This window comes from Ammospiza nelsoni, chromosome 1 (assembly GCF_027579445.1).
Source record: "Ammospiza nelsoni isolate bAmmNel1 chromosome 1, bAmmNel1.pri, whole genome shotgun sequence".
Lineage (NCBI taxonomy): Eukaryota > Metazoa > Chordata > Aves > Passeriformes > Passerellidae > Ammospiza > Ammospiza nelsoni.
Genome location: NC_080633.1, coordinates 23,509,856 through 23,533,203, shown reverse-complemented (window position 1 = coordinate 23,533,203; position 23,348 = coordinate 23,509,856). Strand labels below are relative to the sequence as shown.

General features: G+C 38.1%; 1 protein-coding gene across 6 annotated transcripts in view; it reads right to left on the bottom strand.

The window, feature by feature from the left end:
* CDK14 (cyclin dependent kinase 14) overlaps nt 1-23,348 on the bottom strand; it is a 326,690-nt gene that overhangs the window by 57,643 nt on the left and 245,699 nt on the right. For 5 of the 6 annotated variants that reach the window (XM_059469252.1, XM_059469276.1, XM_059469268.1 and 2 more), the window contains one exon: nt 21,156-21,302. The exons of the other annotated variant lie outside the window; for it this stretch is intronic. In XM_059469252.1, the coding sequence (XP_059325235.1) occupies nt 21,187-21,302 (116 nt within the window). In that variant the 3' untranslated portion in view covers nt 21,156-21,186. The remainder of the gene's footprint in view (nt 1-21,155; nt 21,303-23,348) is intronic. 6 annotated transcript variants of the gene reach the window in all.

Below are 23,348 nucleotides of genomic sequence, written 5' to 3'. Positions count from 1 at the left end.
AAAAAAAAAAAAAAAAAAAAGGAAGCGAGCAGAATTATTCTTGTTTATGTTTGATAAACAGGAAGGAGTCTCATCATTAGATTAAAAAAATTAATCACATTACGTCAAAATGAATCAATGCAGTCAAAAGTCACAGTTGTCCATTTTGTCCTCTTGCTCCTCAAAAGGCATGCTTTACCTAATGATGGCTGGGGAGGGCTAAAAACCTCTTTAATAAACACATGGTATGCCTGGTATTATCCAAGTTTTAAAGAATCTCCTTAAGTTAAGGATGGTATGCAAAGCTGTCAACAGCCCATAAAAAACAGCCCATATTAAAAAACGCTAATGGGTATTAACTCACATATAAAAATAAATAATTAGTATGCAACATATTCTCTCTTCACATTTAAAGAAGATACTTTCAAATCTTTCAATCCAATCAGATTAGATTATGATCTCTTAAGCAAGCAGTTTTTTCAGCAACCCCAGCTAGAAACCTTTTCTAATTTCCAGGACATCAGGTTTTTCCTATGCGATTCAAGATTATTATCACAATTTAAAAATAAATTATCCAGCAAAATTATTTTAATGTAACCAAGTGTTAGAAGATAATTTTTTTCAGTTAAGAGTTCAGGAAAATCTGATTGACAGAAGTATGTGTGACAGGGCTACAAATCCAGCTTCAAAGCTCCTATGATTGAGTGAAAATCATGCTGACCCAGGGCAATCTAACTCTGTTGTTTCAAATCTGATAAAAACCTCTGAATTGATTGGTTAACCTTGAACCAGCAGGCTTTGTGGTGGTTCCCAGTGACCAGCATGGAGCCACCGTGCTCTGCTCAAATGAGATCAGGTATCCCTTCTCAATCCAGATCAAATTTCTGCTGCTGGGAAAGCAGGAGTGCACAGACCCCATCTCAATGATTGTGGAATCATGGCATAATTGTAGTAAATGCTGGAAAATCTCTCTATGCAGTAAACACACCTCTAACAGAGAGTTATTCATATGAAATACATTAAAGCCCTTATAATAATTCAGAAATGTATTTCCAATGCTTTAAAAGGCAAAAAGTAGCACAAAGGAGCTCAGACAAATTAACAGTTCTTCCATTTCTATTTTCTTCATGCCAAATAAAACTAAATTTCACAAAATATGTAAGGTATATTTGGGAGAAAGCCCCAAAGCCCCAAAAAACTGAAGGGGATGTCTGGTCTCAGAGATGACCTAATTTAACATATTTAGGAAGGAAATTCTGTCAGCAGGGAAGTAGAACACAACTTTCACCATTAGAACAGGACTGACCATATGCACACACTCAAGGCACAGCTCACATGGAGGGTTGCCCTCTTCCAGACCACGCACATTCCCATACCTCCAGAAATAGAGCAGACCAAATCTTGACTTCACTAAAGTCTAAGTAAAAGGCTGCACCTACAGAATCTTAACAGCATCAGCTGGGACTGTTCCTCCATGACAAAGAACATGAGCAACACATTTCTGACTGCAGCTCCCCAGCAGACTGCCCTTTGTCCAGTGACTCCAAGTAGCTCTGGATTCACATGACGTGCACCCAGCACACTACCACCCAAAAAGGAGAAAGAACTACCAGCTAAGTGCATCTCCATGGTTCAAGAGACTCCCTCCTCAGCTTATTTTTGCCTTTGGTTCACTCGCAGTCTTAAATTTTTTATTACCCAGTGAAATTCACTCTAAAAGAAACAACTCTTGGAATAACAAAATAAAAAGGAAACAGATTTTCCTCCCTTAAATCAAAACTACTGTGCCAGCCTGGAATCCCCTAATGACAACATGAGCCCAAGACAGAACAATGGCATAGTTGCTTGATAAATCACAGAAAGTGAAATTAATATTTTATAAATGGGAATGGAAAAGTCTGTCAGGAAACCAAGGTTCTGCCAGAATTTCATCCCAAACCACATCAGAATGAGATACCAGAATACAAATAAAACTCTGCAACTTGTCCTATGACCCTTTTGGTGGTCCATCAAAGTCACCTGCAGAACTGTATGAAAAGAGAGTGGGACACTTCCTTTTAAAGCAGCACTGATCCATGTCCTACCTGCTGTGTTATTTCTCAAAGAATTCATGTGCATTTGCAACATGAGAGCTGAAGCTCAGATCTACAGCTTTCCAAGAGGAAAGGCAAGTCCATGGCAACACAAGGGATGCCAGGCTGCATGTATACATACCTACTCACAAATGCTTCTCATTCTCCTTCAATTGCACCCCAGTGCTCTTGCTCAAAATTTCATATCTCTCAAGGATTTGTTTTTCCATTGTATCACTGGTGCGGAAGATTGCAGCTCATACACAAGGTAAGCAGCTCAAGTCACTTTGCAATCTTGTGTATTCTAACATTATGAGCCATCACTGTTTCTTTCAACAATTTTTGCTCAGTGATCAATTAGCCACTGTCTAAGCATGGGGAGTCACCATGCCCACCCTCCTGTTACTGTCAAAAAAAGAAATGACCAGTCCTTTATTAAAATTCAGCACTTCATAAAGACATCTATGTGCTATGTGCTTAAATTTTACTTTTTGTATTACTCTAAAAGACTGGAATATAGATTTATTTGGAAACTAATTTTTTGCCTACCAATTATTAAAAACAATATTTTATTTTAAATTTTATTTTCATCAGCTCACTCTCTGTTGACAAAAACGTCCTGCTTAAAGCACATTAAAATAGTGAATCAGAAAATGGATGCTCTAATTTACTAAATAAAGTAAAAAATAAAAGACAATGTAATAAAAAGATAAAGCCTTCATAGAGAATTGCAGCAATTATATCTCCACAGCTACAATATAACCCAAAACTTTGCAAACCCTTTGATTATTGAACCATGGCTGAAGTGAATAATTTGGCTTTCACTAAGAAAACAAGCACATTCATTCTCACCACAATGGAGAGAGGCAGTTTTAATTAAACCTTATCAAAAGATGAATAAAGAATAAACTCAATACCCATTCCACAGGATTCTATTTTCATCTGTTTAGTTTAAGCTTGCCATGTTCATGCAGTAATTAACCACTGTCCAAGGAATGCTGGAGTTGTGCTAATGTTGGTAAAGATTTAATTAGTTCAATTATCTGGAGAGTATTGAAGGCTCAGCATAGTACCAATTTCTTCAGGCTTTATACATACCTCAGATCAAAATATATTAAACTGAATTATAAGTGAACAAAGAAAATTTACTATTTTACTTCAGCTACTGAATGAATGTGTGTTTAATAATTTTATTGCCCTCGTTTTAAAATAAGGTTTCAGAAATAGAATATGTAAGCTGTGACTTATCCAGTCTTCCAGATTAGCTGGTGTTTAGTTTTTTTCCCCCCTAAGTCATCTTATATTTTAAACAAAATTAAGTTTACTTTAGAAAAGAAAACCCAATGCTTCTTTAAGCAAGAAAAAGTATAGTTCCTTTTACATTTTTCCCCCCACTGCCGACATATTTTACATCTTTCAAGGAAAGTGAGGCATTTAAAAAGCATTGAAAGCAGTGACACAGACAACTGTTTCAATCTGTCAGACAGCATGGACAGACAGTAGGGATCATTTCGGAAAATAGAGCGGCCCCCCAGCGGCCTGACCTTCCTGGTGGGAAAGCGAGCAGAGCGCGGTGCTTGACAAGCTCTCCAACAAAGGAGGATATTTAGTCCCCCCAAATTCTGACACGCTTCTCACAGGAAAAACCCAGAGCGGGATGAGGCTGCTGCTAACAAAGGGTGGGCTCTAATTGGAGATTGCACCGGTGCTGGGAAACAAAGAGCAAGAGATGAAAAGTGAAAACACCACTTCACTGCACGCAGACTGCAAGCCTTGGAGTGAGCCCAGTTTCTGTTTTTTTAAAACTGTTCAACTCCATATTAGATGCTATTCAAGTTGCAAGCCCTCTGGATCTGTATGTGCAGCTCCTGCTGCCTTCAGTGGGAACAGAGCCCAGGAATGGGAGCGTTAGAAGATTTTCCTCTTTGTGTTACTAAAATATTATGATCAGCTGAACTTTAGAAGGGATGTTTGAATAAATCACATTCATTTTCCTGTAAGGTTTAAATGACATGTTTATTACTACCATGGTCCATCCTTGTTTTCCCAGCAGTGCTTTGGACTATGAGTTCTTTATAGCCAGTGAAAGCTGCACAAAGATGGCCAGCACATGAGAAAGTCACAGGAGTTTATCTCCTAGAGGAGCTAAGCACTGTAGGATGATGCTACCTTTTTCTTATGAAGCAATAAAAACTTATGAGTTAATATAAAAGTAACTGTTGTGAAATTGCATACTACATTATACCCAGGCTGGATTCAAGCTGCTTGTCTCTTTAGGCAGTCAAAAACTACTTTAGAGATTGCACTGCTATGTTTCCAAGCAGTAAATATCATTTGGTAAATAATCCTCGTAAAATATTGTACCTCATTTTCTACTACTCATTTCAGCTGGAAAAAGGTAAATGCTTTAAGGAATAAATTAAACTAATAAGAGAAGCCGTGAACTGCACACTGATGCCTCAGTTCAGCTCCTGTTTTTACCAAAATTTGATCTCCCCTTCAAGCTTTTTGTAGGGCGGAAGAAAAAGGGAGATGCTGAAATTCATTCAGGCTTTTCTTGAACCCAGATAATGCTCAGCAAGCAACAGGATATGGCACATTTTCCATCAACCACCTCCCCTTTCTAAAAACTGATTTTCAAGTTGCACCAGCAATCTGAGGACTGGAGGTGCCCTGTGGCCTATTGATTGCAGACTTGCTTCTGCCTGTGTTTCTGTGAGAATTTATGACAACCATGTGGGGGAAAATAAGGCTAATAGATGATTAAGTATTAAATGATTCACATGTATCACTAGCTGGAAAAAAAATCTTAGCTGAAACATCCATGTCTGTCTCTGAGTGAGCATAAAGAAGCATTTCAGGTTAAAAATAACCAGCCCAAACAAGTCAGAGCATGTATAACTGAGAGCCAAATTTCATCATATGTGGACTAATTTATTAATATTAACAGGATTGTAATTTTTTTCCTTAATTATAACCCTTAAGCAACTGTAGGGGAAACACAAATATATCCATACAGGTATACCCAGCATCATTCTTTGGTATCTTAGAAATTGCTTCATCTTCTTCCCCAGAATTTCACCAAGCCTTAAAGACAGTACTTGTTTTAATAGAGAAAATTCAAGCTCTAGTCAGGCCAGGATATTGCTCACCCTAACACTCACAAAGCATTAGCAATAAATACATGTTGCTTTACAATGACTGTTAGTTACAAAGCTGATGAGAAAATGAGCTAAGTATGTACAGACACATTTCTGGAAAAAAATCATACATACATACATGCATACATATATATATAGAGAGAGAGCGAGAGAGAGCATTATATGTGTGTGTATATATATATATATATACACACACACACCATTTCCATGAGTATTACCATCCAAATAAATAATTAAGTACTAGCTAAAATCATTAAGACTATGACAATCACACACACAAATTTGCAGCAGCAAATAGCAAAAGGCATCTATTTCAGGTGCTGTGCTGTTAGATGACCTATTTGGTGTCTAAATATTAATCCTATCTCTGAGATGTGCTCTTTGTCCCATGTGAAAACCTTGGAAGCTGGCAGTAAACACTGTAAGTGGATAGTCATTCTAAGGAGGAGCAATTTGCCTGCCACCACCTTTAAATAGTTTTGGAGTTTTTTAAACACTAATCAGCTATTTTAGCTGGAAAAGCTCTAAGGCATGGACTGGGTCTGCTGTAGATTAAATACAAAAGAGGTTTGAGGCTTCTGGCTTTCTCAGGTGAGAAAAAAGACTAGAAAGTATAGAAGAGATCTTAGCAGAGACACAAGACTTTATCCCAACTAAATTTCAAAACACTGTTTTTAGTTGGTATGAAACTGTCTACTTGTTAAAAAAGAACTGTGCTGGAGAAGGCAGCAAGATTGTCTGCCTCAAGCCTGAAGAGTATCTTAATTTTTGTGCTCTCTGCATTTTGAGAACATAATTCTTCCTTTTTTCTTTTAGTCTGAAATAACTTTGTGATATATGAGTTCAGCCAAGAAATATTGGGGACCTTGTCTACACCAAAAAAAGGAACTTTTGGGTATTTTCTGAAGATAATGAAAAGAACTTGTTCAGGTCTGCAGTGTAAGTAATTTTTCCACACAAATTCCACACTTTTGTATTAGCAAAGAAGAATACTTTGAGTCTTTCAGTTTAGGAGATCTTCAAACAGACAACAGTGTGTAAACAATCCCAAAGTACATAACTTTACTAGAACAACCTCCAATCTGTGTGCAAGGGCTCCAGAAAGGCCCCTTCATCAGATTTCCTTCTGCTCTTCACACCGAACAAAGCCTGGGCTGACAATACCGAAATCTCCTCCTTTATTTGGACTAAAGCCCTTTGCAGGAGCAGTATGCAAATGCCAAACGTGTTTCTCTTGCTGAGGCTGCTCCAGCCCAGCTATCTTTTCACTGTCTGTTTTCCCCCAGCAGACCATCCTATCGGCTGACAGGGGGAGCAGCCTTTTAATTCAATCTTTCACAACACTGACAGTTGGATGCTGGGGCCTGCCATCAACTCTAAAAGGAGCTCATTTAGTCATAATTAACTATTCCCTGCATATTTCCTAAGGTATGGTAATTGTGCTAAAAGCCAACAAGTGAAGCATTCATTCTGGTTTTCTTTTAAACTTTTATTTTTCCACAGCAGTCTCTTTCTCCCCTCCTTCCCCCCCCAGTCCCCTGCCTTTCTTTTTTTTTTAATTTAATCTTTTCTTTCTTTCTTTTCTTCCTCCTTGGAAACATTTAGAGTAAAGAAAAAGAATGACGGTGGAGATAGGGAGCTGCAGCAAACTGTGATGTGGGCAGTTCAAAAGGCAAAGTCTGCCATACGATACAGGACCCCATGGCAGCACTGAGCTATTCAGCTGGGTAAAACATAAAGAAAAATGAAATGAGCAGAATAGAGCTATGTCATTAATGCAGAATGATGGACATCCTATTTGGGTAACAGGGAGTCATGAATATACATTTCTAATTCCTTAGATATGGTGATAAGTGATCTCTGTTTCCATTAGCACCAGAATGCATGTATTTGAACAACACAAAATGTTCAAGTTACGCAGATGTAAAGCACTTGACACACTATTCCTCCCTCCTCCCCACAACACAAACATATACCATGACCCACTGCATGCAGTGGGGTCTCACAGGGATAAGGTGTGACAGATCCAGCTCATGTTTATCATTGCTGAGATGGGAAGCTTTGGGACTCTGACATGGATTATTTACCTTAAAAGGCAAAATATGACCTCAATTCTGCCCTTATCCGTTTTCTGGCTTATATAAATGAAGGCAGGGTTGACAGCACTCTCTGTTTACCTATAGGCTTTGCATCTGTTGAAATTCTCTTGCCTTTCAGAAAGTTTGGGACCTACTGGACACCTTTCCATCATAAATGTGCATAGTGCATATACAAAAGCAGGAGACAACAAAGCTAAGTGTCTCCACATTCCAATCTCCTTCCCATCTGAATGTGCACCCGGAGCAAAGAAATCACTGGCTTTTGCAAAGAATGCATGGCAGGGCCAGGGCTGTGTATGTGTGTTCTGGGGGAATGTGTGTTAACACTGCGCCAAAAGGGCCAAACACAGACAGCACTGAGGTTCCTCATTCTTATGCAGCATTTTGCCAGAGCCACGAAATACACACTAACAAGTTCCAGTGATTCTCCTGGAATCTTCCCCCTGGAAAATCTGGGGGAGAAAACAAATAAAAATCCAATGATGAATATGTGATTTTCCCACTCATTCCTCCTGTCTGACCTTTTTTTCCATGGTAGGGCCTTCCATGAACAAGGTGAGTAGGATCTGTGAATTATGGATTTTATATTCCACGTTTCAGGCATAATATAACAAATAAACTCAATAAACAAAGAAAGAGATAAGGAGGAGAAACAGCAAAACTTCAGAAAGAAGGTCAGGTAACAACTCATTTTGCTTATGTTCACATATTAACAATCCTGTTTTCACTTTTTGGAGCATCCATCTACAAATATGCTACATTTGCTTTAAGCTTGTAAAATATTTAAGAATTTTAAAACTGCCATTTTTTTTTAGTTCAAACACTAGAGTAAAAACACTATTGTGAAAAAATAATCTTAATGTTGAAGAGTAAGGTGGATAAAATGTTTCTAAAATCCTTTTCCCCTCCCTTTATGTCTAGACCATATCAAATTTGTGGATCTATATGGTCTTTAATGGCAGGCAAAAACACACTTAGAGCCAAGCTGACAGGCTGTTACTGAAACTCTTAATGATCTGTTTTATCACCATGGTCTGGGATTTTGTTTTCTTAGGGGAGGACGTTTGGGGGTGGGGGATGTTTGTTTTACTTCTGTGCATTATTGTGATCACAACACACAGTGGATTAACAACAGAAATTTAAAACAGAGCATCTCTCAATAGACATGAGCTGAAAATGTTGATGTTTGCTAGCAAGAAGCTGTGCTTGTTTCCATGAAAGTCAAATGGGTGAGAAACACCACACAGATGAGATTTTGCCCAGCGTTGCTTCCTCCAGCCCAGACCCTGAAGAAGTTTTTTCCAGCTCTGATGATTCTATGAGGGCCCATGTGTTTAGACTGCATTGTGTTTGCTCCCTTCCTTCCCCAGGAACTCATGGAAAGAGAATTCAGTTTCTCAATCAGTCTGCTCCATTGAGGCACATTTCAAACATCTTTCTAAATCTCTAGGTAGGGGTGCTACAGTTTCTCTGCCTGCATTTAGGAGTCTGGATGGAGGAGAGATGCCTGTCCTGCTGTCTGGTGACAGGAGCAGTGCTGCGACTCATTAGCAATTCTACTTTCCACACAAGCTGGTACAGAACATTGTTTCCCAGAAAATTTGGAGATGATTTTGGGGAGAGGAGGACAGCCTACATAAAAAAAGCAACTCCAGGACTTGAAAATTCAGAAAATCTCAGATTTTATGTCATCTGAGGAAAGATGGCAAGGGTTAATGACCCAAAAGCAATGCTCCATCTACTAAGAAAATCAAAATCAAAACATATGCACAAAGTTTCTGGTCAAGGATTTTGACAGGATCAGGTCAAGAAATATTCAATATGCTCAATCTATCTAAATGTACCTCCTTAAAGATTTAGTATTAAATGTAAATAATTTGTGATATATTTAATATAGGGGGGAAAGACTTAGTAAAAAAACCCAACATGGTGGTGAGGCAAAATGTTAGAAAATAATTTTTAGAGATAAATCCTTTTACTGCAGCCCAAATGAAAAAGAAGAATAAAAAGTGAACAATATCGAAGTCAAGAACTACACACATACATTTAAAAAGGGGTATGACCCAATCCCAGGTTCAATTTATGGATTGATTTATACTGCTCTATTTAATTTGAAATATAATACATAAAGCAAAAGTTGAAATGCTACTGATTGAACCAGATTTCATCAACACCTGCTCACATTACATGGAGTTATTTAGATGACCTCAGGGCTCACTCAATTTTTCCAACACTCTCAACATATCCACTTTCTAAAAAGACAAAGGCAATTCATAAAAAAAGTGTTTTTATACACAAGTAATGATAAAAGGAGTCACTGATGGAATACGGACCATGTGCTAGAGCTCCTTCTCACCCAAAAAGTGTTTCACAAAGATTGGTAATGTCACAGAATATACACTAGTAAGTTCCAGTGATTCCTCAAAAATTCGGGGGAGAAAACATATGAAAATCAGGTGGTATACATGTGATTTTCCCACTCATTGCTTCTGCCTGACCTTCCCTAGAGAGTCAAGGAACAAACCAGTTTTTATTTAGAATAGAGAAGTCAGGATTTGAGTAAATAACAAACAACTGCAAAAATAGTAGGTTTTGAGGGGCAGTAAGGAATTTCCTACTAATTCCTTCCTGGCTACTATTCATCATTGAATTATCTAGTCCCTAGAAGTTAGGCAAGTACTGGTATCAGTTTTGAAAAACCAGAAGTTTGTTAAAAAATGAAGAGTGATGAAGAGTTTCTGTTTTAGACTACAATTCTTTTTCTTAGCAGAAAATGTAAATATGTGGGAAATATTAGTTGTTTGACTGCTTTTTCTAATTCTGAGTGACACCTTTGGTCATGAACCAAGGACATGCACAGGTCTCTAACCTGTGTCACACAGAGTTCTAGAAATGAGCCTATTTGCACCTGCCAGATTTCCTAGCCATAACATCCTTCTCGTGTCCAAGCAGCTGTTGCCAGATGCAGACAGACACTACAGCCACCACAGATCCCCCAGATATTCCTCAGGGTTAAAATCTAGCAGGTCTGTCCAGCGCCTACCGATCCTTGCCCTTAGTCCATGGAGCTAACAGACTTGGAGATTGTCCAGTTTACTCTCTTTTCCCAACAGAAGCCTCATTTTCCAACTCCATACACATAATTTAAATGCACATCACTCCCGCAAACCAAGTACCAGAGCAGATATTAAGTAATGAATAATTTTTGAACTTTTCAAATTTGTTTCCAGTTTTTTTCTTAAATACTTAAATACTAGTTGGGAATCTGCAGAGCTGCCCAAGGTGGGAAAAAGTCTACCACAGAATCTGCACAGAGGATATTTTATTCCGATATTTTGCTCTCTTTATTCAGCTTTGCAAAGGACTGAGCCTGTGTGTTCATTAGTGCAGACTACAGCAGCCAGTGTTCACAGTGCCTGTCTGAAAGAACTTAACACTAAAAAGGTATCTGGAAGGTAAAGAATGCCCTTTTTATGGTGCTTTAGTAACTTCTTTTTTGCAAACTACCAGGCTGTTAATCGGAGCTTTTTACATGAAATACCAAATAGAAAACACTCATCTGTAAGCCTCTGTACAAATATTTTGATTAAGAAACTCCCTTTAAAAATCTGATTCTGATTCACATTCAGTGGAGAAAGGGAAATTCAACAGCCTGTTACTCAATAAAGCAAATGCTAGCTACTCCATTACCAACTTAAAAACTTTGATAGAAGAAAATGAAAGCTGAAAAAAGCCAAGGATCTGAACAGTAAGCAAACATTCCTCAGGACCCAACCAAGAGACTGCTTAAGCACAAGCTCCAAACTTCTGAGAAAAGTATGAGTTTAATATATATAAAAGACAAAATTCCTTAACAAGAAGGGATACAGTTTGAAAAATAGCTCTCAAGAGTCCTTTCAACTTTTAAGTTCCATTTTCTCAGTCTGAGATGGTATTGTTGAGTCTATATTAGTTTTTATAAGGGAGCCAGCTGTACTCCCATTGAAGTCCATGGAATACTCCCATTGTCTTCAGGAGGAGCAGAACTAGACAAAAAGCTGCACAAAGATACCATGATAAAACAGTGTGGCAGGTACCATGACCTCATCTTATTTTCTTAACATTTCTGAAAAAAACTCTGTGTGTGTGTGGGGGGGGAGAAAAATCTATGCAGCCATTTCTACTGATATGCAATATGCCTTTTACACTAAAATACAGACCAGTGAAGCAAATGAATGGCTAGCAATATTAATTGCCAGGAGCTTGTTAAACTGCCTGGGATGAAGAGTTTGCCTGCAATTTTACCACTACAGGATATCTTGGAGAAGACTAAGCATTTTGTAATGCTGATATTTTATATGTGCATTCTATAAGTCCCTGACAGGCAGCAGACCCTGTAGTCTTCATTTCAGATTAAATTTTATACAGTAAGCCTGAATGCTTTATTTATTTTTAAATCCATACTTTCTAACGGTATATAGGCTTTCTTGCAAATAAAATTATATCATGAAACCAAAATTGCATTCTGATTTTATGCAATCCAACTAAGCATTAAAAATGAGTCCTTTTATAATTCAACTTGCAAGAGGAACATGTCTTTTTTACAACAGGAGCTTGCAGTAAACGCCCAACCCCACTTCATCCAGAAGACAAACCACTGCCCCATGTTAATAATGAATGCAGCTCATATCTGCTGTGTTCTGTTAAATTGCTAAAATTGCCCAGATAAACCATTTGAGAGTATGTCAGGTTAAATTAATACAACATGACCTGATCACATCCACAGCTGGGAAGAAAGAAGTTGGCATTCTTTAAATCCAGAGCTCAACCTGGAGATTATGCTAAATTGCTTCATTCATAGTCCACACTCCTCCACACATGTCAGGAGGACAGCATTTGTCCCCTCTAGTGATAAACAAATTATACATGAAATCAATTCCACTTCACAATAATTTTCCCTATTGGGTATTATCTTTCCTCCTCTGCTCCCTCCAGTTAAGCTTGCATCCTGTAACTTGCTAATGAGCTGGGGGCTTTCTGTTCCAGGTGGCACCCCCTGCCTCGAAGTCATGACATTTCCCATTTCGAATGCTGCTGGCATTTTTCGACAGCTCCTGCTAACCAGCCTTTTTGACCTGCACTAAGAGGAACTCATCTGATCGAATGCTCTAACCTGCCAATCACACCAGCAAATGATCTTCACACTCACTCCCAAGGCAGGAGGGGAGAAAAAGGGGAGAGTGGGAGAGGGGGAGCGAGAGAGGCAGCTCGGGATGGAGCAGCGAGCAGGCAGCCTCTGCAGAGACCTAATGAGAATACTTTAAGCCTCTCAGACAGCTGAACCACTGAAAAACTGGTGGGAAAATTAGGACAGAACTGAATGCCTGGTGCTGTTATTACTGCTTTCTTTACACCCTGAGACCATTTTGAAAGCAATACCTTTGAGATGTGCCATTTTCAAAAGAACAGAAGTTAATTTTACCATATAAATAGAAAACAGATATATTTTTCCCTGCCACTATCAATATGCAAACCTCATAATTCTGCTCTGCCAAATGGCGTTCTTTACAGAATTAATTAGGAGCTGTAAGCTTGTTAAATGAGAAGCTTCACCTAGGGATGATTATGAATATTTTTTGTTGTTGATGTAACCATAAATAGCACTTTTAACCTAATTTAAATGCTGGCAACATTTACACCTCTGTATCGACAAATGTTTGCACACAGATACACAAAACGACAAATACAGTATCTGCAGAGTCTAGATGTCACTTCATGGGCTGAAACCAAGCAGAGTCATGATAATGACTCAGTTGTTTTGATTTTGCTCCTTTTATGATGTGACAGATTACTCAGTGCTGAATCTTTCAAGCACACAAGGAGAGATTTATTGTGTGGATTTTATTTCCCTTCAGACTATAAGCTAACTATAAGATTTTGATACACATGTAATGCACACATTGAACAAGAAAGGTACTAAAAGCAATTGTAAAATAAAAATTTCAGGGAGAAGACTTAAATAAAAAGGGTGTGATTTTACTGTTACAATAAAAAAGTCAGAAAATATAGTGCACGATTAGACTTTATATTAATATCAAAAGAGGGTTGCAGAGGTGGCTGTACAGAATTAAAATCTAGGTTACTAATGGCAGAGAACGATCGCCCATAATTACTCATTCAAAATACATATATGGCCCAAAACAACATTAATAATTTATAACAGGCCAAAAAATTATGAAAATACTCAATTTTGTTTCCACTTCTTAAAATATCCAAATATACTGTTCCAGGGCTATTCTTCTACATTAGATATCTTTATTAAATGAGCATTTAGTATTTTTTTGAGTTTTCCTCCTGAGACTTAACAGTTAACACTAGGAGGATGTAGGAAAAACATTCATCCTCATCCCACTTATGGGGAAGAATAAATAAATATATTTTATTAGTTGAATTGTAAACTATTGCTACATTTTAAGGCAAGAATCTTCCCACAACAAGAAGTATTCAGTGCACATTTACTTTAATGGGTGGTGCCCTAATACCCAATATTGCTGTGGCTGGTTTAGTTTGTTTATTTCATGGAGAATCAGGCAATATAAGCTACAGATGAAAACTGGCACCACAAAGCTTGTCCTTCACAGAAAAGATTCTGGTATATGGAAATACAAAATTTCATTTTTTTGTTTGCAATTTGGCTGAAAGTAAAATGCTCTGTGAAGTCTGAATGCTGCAAATGGTGCCTGAGAGGCAATGCCTCTCATTAGCTTTGCTGTCTCTCTGGGTTATGGGCTGTGTGTCAGCACTGGAAGCCTCTGCTTTGTCTGGAAACCTCAGTTTCTCCCCTCCAGTGGTTCCACATTCCTCTGAGACAAAGCCCAACTGAGGAGTCACGTGAGGGAATAATCCTAAAGGAGAGGTGACTGTCCATGGGAGAGCAGGGAGAGCGGAGCCCCGCCTGTGCCTCCCTCCCAGTCATTGTCATGGAGACATTGTCCTCCGCGCATTCAAATGTCATCCCAGACTAGTGGCCCGCTGCAACTCACACGGCCTTTCATGCCCAGACACTTCTTAAGCATGAGCAGACCACAAAGACTGTCTAGTGGGAATTGCTTGCTATCCTAATATTAATAATGCAATATAGCACACTCATGGCACTGAGGATTCCGCCTTTTGTCTCCTAAATTTATGAGCAAACAAACTGGAAAGACAGATAAACAGCACTGCAACTGAGCATGAGTTCATGCAAATATCACTAATATCTTTCCTGCCGCATAAATGACTGTAAAATTACAAACCTCTACACTAAAAATTATTTGAAAATGAATCTTCACAGTGCTGAAGACAAGTTATCATGCATTAGAAATGAACTGAAAATAGGCTCCATACTATGCCATAGTACAAGGAGATACAGCATTGTCCTTCCAAAAAGTTATCCATAATAATAGTAACACTTTGTTTTCCTTCCTCCAGCTCTGAAGCTGATTTGGCCATGACACATTGCAATTTAAAAAAATAACGTCAATAAATATGTAGGCACTACTTTCACACCAAATGACATAGAGTATATAACTGCAGGGAAGAAATCAATATCTCCTAGCAATGGAGGATTGAAATACTTGTTCTACCAAGTGGAGTAAATGACAATAAAATGTGATGACCTCCCCTCTCTGTTCTGCTTCCTTCTTTTTTCCTAAAGAGACTCCCATTATTTTGGAAATCCTGATCATGCCTACTTGTTTCAGTGTGCTTATTTCCAGGCATAGATGCTCTCCTGGGCTTTCACTCTCCAGGCTGGACAGGCTTTCATCAGGACAGCTGTTCAGCTTCCTTGGTGAGACCATCCCTCCCAATTCACTTTCCATACCTCTGTGCATTATGTTACCCACTCTTTTTATAAAGCAAATCAAGAGATTGTGCATTCTACTACTTACAAGGAGTGCAATTAAGTGACTGCATTTCACATGACAGGAGACAAGGTGACCTGTTACAGTACTGACACGAAAACACCAATAAATATATTGTGTGAACCTTATGAGCTCCTTGATTTGGTGGTGGATTTCCTTTACTGGGGCATACCTGGGGACCTGAGGGACAGTTCTTCCATCCTCAGCCCCCACACGTCACTTAGGCCAGATGGGCAGTTTATACAAAAACAGCCTTGCACTGGACAGCTGCTTGCTCAGTCCAGTCCATTTCACTCACTGTGCAGAGTCCAGAGAATATGGGGGGATTTTCTTTATGGTTGAATAGAGGGCAAAATTCAGTCTATAACTTTCATTTTATATCAATAGAAATAAGATAATAGATATCACAAGGAAAATGTAGACCAATGCCTGGAGTTTTTCCCTTGTGTGTTATATTTAGGGTATATTCCAACAGTATGGTGATCTTATTCTTCAGTATTAAGTAAAGCACAGCTGGAACAGTCTCATAAAGCCATTATGTTGTTAACATAAGAAAATAATGGCACTAAAAGTACCAGAGAGCCAAAAAATATCTTAATATCTTGGATTCTGCAGTTATCTTTCACAGCTTAATACTAATTTAACATTTTACAAAATTGATGTTACAATTTCAACTGTGCTTAGTACTGTCATTACTGGACTCAAACCCAAATTGCTTTCAGCTGCCCACCACAACTGCATCTTATTAGCCTTTTCAGGAAAGCCAATTTATGCAAATCCAGTATTAGTTAAATAATTAAACTGACCCTCAACATTCATGTATAGACACTGTCTGGCACTAAAAGATGCAAGAGAAATTTAAACCTCCCATCTTCAGTGCTTAGGCTTCCATCTTTTCAACTGCAGCAGCACAATGACTGTTTATACACATCTATCTGAATCCATCTATTAAAAAATGCATTAAAAAATTAAATTGGCTACTGCTGTGCTTTTATAGCTCTGCTTTTTTCTCCCAATCTGGTTTTACACTGAATTTTGAGATTTCACACATATAAAGCACTACTGGCTACTTTGAGCTTTTGATTAAATCAACAGTGACAAAATCTGGCTGATCTGCAGTCTCTCAGTCTAGAATTTCTCTTTTATGCAGACCTTTCTCCACTGTAATTACTACAGTTTTATCCCCTGAAGCTGCAGAGATGAAGACTTAGATGCACAGTATATAGTTTTCCACAGTGTTTTAGCAACATTGGGGTACCCCGAACAGAATAAATTCAGGGGAGTAGTGAATGAAAATGATTTTTCAGTACTGATTGCTGGACACACACACAGCTGGACTGCAGCTTCCCTGTGGCTTGACTAGGGCAAGGCAGGCAAAAATTGTGTTCCCACACAGCAGGGCTGAAGAGACACTCTTAAACAATTTATACATGTAAAACGGATGACAAACAAAAATGAAACTATTTGGATAGGGGTGCAACAACAGTCACCTCTCTGGCTAGCAAAGAGAAAAAAGTAATTTTCCAAAATGATTCTGTGCTGCTGAACACACCCACTGATAAGCAACCAAATAAATAACCAGCACTTCTTGCCTTTAGAGTGGTAAGTGTCACCTCTGCAGCTTTACTCTGCTCTGCACAGCTGAGCTGGCCCGAATGACGCCATCCTCCCCTCAATTGGCCAGGCTGCTGTCAGTCCCTGGCTTAAATGGACACAGAAGAAAGAATTCAGCACCCTGTGACTGACACTCAGGATTGCTGGGATGCATGTGCATGTGGTGAAGCAATACAAATAAAGGCCACTTTTTGTTTTGCTTCAGTGAATTGTCAAAGAGATTAGAAAGCCAGGGGATCTCATTATGGTAATACAGGTTAAATACTTTAAAAGCATATGGTGTTACCATCCTGAATGAAGCTGTCCCTGCTGGCTCCAGGAAGCAGACAATAGGCCAGAAACACATCTCGTGTCTCTGGCCCACCAATGGGAGCTGGGGATTATAAATCACCACAAGAAAACGTCACGTGCTATCTGGTATCAGGTAATGCCTTGTCTTTTCAATTACTATTTGACTCATCCTTTCCAGAGAGGAGCAAGCTTTAGCCATGTATTCCACTAGCCAAATGAAAACAGAGCTCTAGAGTTTCTTGTCTCAATAAAACAGATCTGTAAAGATGGATGACTTTAGTATATACAGTACAACTCAACAAGACATGCAGAGATGAGGAATGGTTCTACAGAGATGCTTCCTCCCCATGGAGAAAAAAATATCAATGGAAACCATCAGGCACAAAAGAAAAACATTTTACTTTATCACAAAACATTAAAGATGCGTAGATATGGTCAAAAGGCCCCATCTAATTCAGTGCTGACAGATTTTTCTGTGTGTGGTGATGCTCATTACCACCACATATTTGCTAATTTTCTCCAGTAGAGAGCAGCCTCAGCATTGACCTTGCTAAGTGCAAATGTCAGGATTTTCCCCATGGGTACTGGAATAAATGTGTTGTCTCTTCTTGGAGCCCAAGACAATGACACAGTGTGGTCTACAAAGACCCATTAGAAGTCCAATTCTGACAGATGTCATCTAAGTTTTCAGAAACATGTCCTAGGCTACTGCATTTTCAAGTGGTAAGTTGATTTGTGAGTTGTAGACAGGCAGCTGAAGTACCACAGTATTTTAAAGACAGCAGAAATTCTTAGAGATGTACCAGTTTCTGAGGGCTTAAGACAAGCTGTAATCAATGATGGAGCCAATTACAAATTTACTGCCTTTAGTCCCTCTCCTTCACCAATCTGCTAGAGACTGCTGCTCCCAAAGTCAGCAGATGATGTCTCAGCCATTCCTCCCCTAATCTTTTTGTCTTCCAAACGTGGATTTAATTCAGTGGGTGCACTATCAAGGCAGTAACATCTAGCAAGTATGTGAGAGAAAGGCAGGAGGTGATAACTTCTTATCACAGAAAGCCTTGGTACAAGATCTTTATTGGGTCTCTCAATTTTAATTCCTATTTTACCCCCAAACCAGGGAAATTAGCGGGGGAGGGAGGAAGGGAGGAAGGACATAAGAGTAGAATTTTCTTCAGCACCAGGTTCTGGAGGCGGTTGAAGATGGTTCCTTGTTTATGTTTCTTTGTGGGTTTCTCTAATAAATTCCTTTATGATGTATAAATGCATAAAAATATATAAAAAATAAAACCTTTCCTTTACACATGTTAGAGGATTTAGTGAATAACTATCTACAGATTTTTCTCTTTCACAGCTTCCTGAAGGATACTGGAACACCTCAAAATTCCAGCCCTTCCTAACTTCCCTGCCACCTCTATATATGCATAAAGTCAACCCACAAAGTTGAGTGAAACACATATGTGCTTACCTTGTCCAGGAGACAAGTTAGAAATATTTGTTTGCTATGGTTGTCGAGGGTTTTTTTGATAATCAGATCTATTTCCTTGCAATATTTGACCCTTCTAATTTTTCTTTATCCCACAAGTTGGGATGTTATGTGATCATGCTTGTTGACATTTTAACATCTTGTACTGTTTGCCTCCACCTCTCTAACTCTACTTGCCTTGTTTACCTGTCAACTTCATGGCCCTGAAGAGCTACTGCTATCTTTCCTTTTGCTATTCATGCATCACTTTGCTTCACTGAGCCTTGTGAATGGAGACTCTGAGAGAATATATTGTAATAAATACCCCTTCCCTAATGCTACGCTCCTGCTGACTGCAGCTCTAATCTTCTGCCGGAGTGACTGACTCAAACTTATCCATTTCACTGACTGAACATCCTGCTTGCTAGTCACTACTCTACTGCTTGAAATCACAGCCACCTGCCATTCACCAGATCTTCTTTTCACACTACCAAATCTCCAGTCTCTTTTCCCAACTCCTTTCATTTTCCACACTGACTCACACCTCTACTTGCTTGGTAGTCTCAGCCCTTTAAAGGATTCCACCCATTCTAATAATTCCTCACTCAAATCCATTGTTCATGTCCTCCTACTTCCCTAAGAATTTTAGTTTCATGTCATTAATCTCCAGCTCTCCACATGGTACAAGGACCTCTGTTTGGTCCTAATACTCTTCCAGGATTGCCTGCTGGTCCCCATCTCATGGCACAAGTCAAATACTACAGCAGGGAGCTGATATGTTATTGCACAGTAAGCACCTAACAGAACAAAGTCGCAAGCCATAGTGGAAAAATGTAATCAATAATGTACACATCACAACACTTGCTAAGTGGTTTCAGACCCTTCACAATGAACATGCTATTCTGTATTAAAACTGTGGCTGAGCAGCCATAACAATATAGTGATGCATGTAGAGGGTAGATATGGTTTTCTCTTTCTGTTCATATATAAAAATTTAAACCAGTAATTCGTACCTGCTCAAATAGATATTCAGTAAGAATTATCCAATGGTTCTTTTGCACTATTTTACATGCTCATCTGCAAAAACCTTTCATTGCATATTTTATAAATGAAAAATTGCATTTATTTGGAAGCAAGAGAAAGGAGATTCTGTACATGAGAACTGAGATTCTGTACATAAGCTTCTACACAAAAGGTCTTTAGCACAGATGGGCACATTCTAAATATACTTTAGATGGATGATATGTCACGTTAGAACAGACAAGGTTGAAGAGATGTCTGCAGGGACACAGCCCCAGGAAAAAGTAGGGATTAGCTTGTCAATAAGGATGTAAACAGACTGCTCTGAGGCAGCCTCATTTCTGACATTAGAGAATCTTAAATGGTTTGTTGGCGAAGAGCTTGTGCAAAAACTGGGCCAGGCTGTCAGCACCGAAATCTATTCATTCCAGTTTTTCAGTAGTTACTGCCTGTCAGGCAAAGACTCTACAACATCACAGGGTTAAAAAACCCAGTTTTACATAAGCATTCAACAGTAAACCCAAATGTAATTCATTAGAGAAAGTTATGTCTGATACTGTATAAAGCAGACTTAACTAAATATAAACATCATGTGAATATCAACTACATTTATAGGAGACCATATCTTCAAATAGATATAAGAGCAGCATGTGCATTTATGTCAGCTCCTAGAACTTCTGCAACAAACTGTTGAAATGGACTCAACATGCAAAAGCAACCATGTCTTTAAAAACAAACACACACAAAAAAATGGCAGGCCTTGATTTTTTGAATGAAAAGAATCTGCTCTTAAGGTGTTTCGTGAAACACTGTGGTATGAAAAGATTTAGAGAAGCATAATAAGCAAAGCAGCTATATAAAGAAATACTGCTAATCTGGAAGAGTCTGCCAAGTATTAAATCCCTCTCAACAAACACCGGGCTGGTGCACATGGGCAGAAGACAATGGGCAGAAGACATGGTATAACTCCACCATCCCCTTGCTGTAATTTGAGAAGTGGCCTCTCTGTTCACCTGGCCTTCCCAAGTTCTGCTCTGCTCTTAAAATACCAGAAGTCATAATGCACACTATTGCACTGCTGAATAACAATGGTTGAACAAAACTAGTATTAGTTGATCCAGTGGTACAGATCATAACCACTAACGTGACAGCACCCCTTTATCATGAACATCCTTCTGCTACCAAGACTTGCAGCCTACTAGATAACAGAATCATACAATGGTTAGGGTTGTGAGGGACCTTAAATCATAGAATTTCTCCTCCTTACTCCAAAATTTAACAACAGAACTTGCAAGAGGTATTTTCTCTCTTCCTATTTTACCAGGGGGAAAAAGTATCAGTCCAAATTAGAGGCAAACTATTATTTAATATACCAGCACCAACTTCTGCAGTATTTTCAACTCGTCAGTGACACTCATTCCTGAGTGCTTACACTCTTCATGTGGACTGCAAAACTGCAAAACCAGAGTATCAGCCTGCATATGGACGTGCAATTGAGTTTTGTACTTTGTTTCTCTAAAGATGACTAATGAACATTTTCAAAGATATCCTTTCCAATAATCACTTCTTACCTGCATTATCAGTTGTGAACATAGGTATTCTTCAATGTTTGCTGTTTGATACACCTTTGCCATAACTATTGTTTTTTCCAAAGGCTCTCATGCTTTCTCCAGTCTCTGGCTGTAATCTTACATTCGGTACAGTAAAAATAGAAGACACTGTAAAAAAGAGTGTCAGTTCAGAAATTTTGGTTTCTTTTTGCAGTAAAAGCAGGAATTTAACAATAATTAATATATAGGACAAACACAACACATTAAATACATATACCACCTATTTCTGCCAGTAAGCAGTGCACAAAATCTGAATGGAAAGAAGCTGAATGCATTATGATGGAAATTGTATGGTGCAAGCATTCTTAGCTGCATACAACTTCAAAAAAAACCTGTTTCCAAACTGTGTGTGTTTATTTGTCCTCTACACCACCATACAATTAATAACTTCCACTTTCAAATTTCTGCTGAGAGAACTTAGAAATAAAAAGGTAAAACATGCAGCAAGGTTTTTCAATAATTTGATATCGCATATTACATCTTCAGAATCTTGATATCAGAACTGAACTAGTTTGACTTTCTTTTTTGAATTACCAAAGACAACTAGGTTTCTTAAAAATATCTCAAGAACTCAAAAATCTTTTACGTGAAGCAATCCCCTTTTGCATGAGCTAGAAAAACCTTGACAACTTCAATGTCACACCAAGCAACCAGTTATTAGGAGACATGATGATAATAATCACATCAGTCCAAGTGCAAATGGTTAAGAACTAACATACTGATAATATGAAAACTCATTTTTACTTAGAATGCCTCAATCTGATGAGGAAAAATCAATGACTTTTAATATATCCTGAAAACAAACCTCCATTGAACAATGTCCTCGTGAGAGCTGCCACTGCATGATTCCATTGTGAAATGCTAAAGAACTAATCAGGACCATAAGAGTTTTCTATTTTGCACTAGCAACTGGCATATCTGTAAATTTCTGGAATTACTTTTTTCATCTATATGTCTTTAAAAGACCTGGCTATTGCTTTAGGCACAGACCTTCCCACTGCAGTTTGACATCTCAACTTGCATTTCCTATTCTGTTATCCTTGGTAACACACATTGTTAATGACAGATATTTTATGCAAATAAAAGAGTATGAGCTCTCAAATATAAAAGTAGAAATGGGAGGAATGATTTTTAAATAGAAAATAACAAGTACACATATTTAGTAAAAGGGATTCATCTATAGATTACTGCTCAATTTTCAGATGAATGAAAGCTATGCTGCATCATAAATTGCATTGTATTCCTAGACAAGGTGTTTTTAACAGAACTGCATTGCTCTTATGTTTTTAATGTATTATTTTCAAAAACTGAAAGTGGCTACCTTTTAGACAGAGCTTATCTGGAAATTGAACTTCCAACCCAGCTGAAATTATGCCTTGAAACTAAACCAAGTAAGACAAGCAAAACTGTGCTTCTCACATAAACTAACTTTGCACACATTTTTAAAATAAACCCTAATAAAAAATATACTGTAAAGTATTACAGAGAATACAAATACATAGTACTAAAGGTCAAAACGAGAATAGAAAGTCAAACACTTCATTTTTACTTTTTCAGTGTAGGCAGAATCACCATATTGTTGTGAAATATTGTGATTCCGAAAAAACAATTTTCTGATAGAAAATCACTTGACTGATTCATCCTGTTTGCTTTTCTACCCCCATATGAGTCTTTCCCTTGTTTTAAGTGCTAAATCCCAAAATTTACAATTCAGCATTAGACAAAAATATATTCCATGATGAATCCTACTCACTACAGAGATTTGCAAAATCAATGGTGGTGTGCAAATTAGAAAGCACTAATTTTTCTCTACATAAAGACTTGATATGTTTATAACTATATTTAATTAACTATCAATAGTGTTTCTTGATGTAAAATATTAGCAAAAAGAACTAGAACCACAAAAACTGGTAATTTCACTTACACAGTAAACATTTTCCCAACTCTCTAAAGTATATGACTTCTTTGTTTTGTAAATATGTTTACAAGTATATCCAAGTCATACTAAATAGAAATTATTGTAGTATTTGATACTGGGATTGTCCTTTCTTGCATCTGGATTTATGCTTCATAATGATTATCTCCTAGACACAGAAATAGTCTTTCTGTAACTCAAAATTTTACTGGAGGCATTTAGAAGAACCTTGCTTTAAA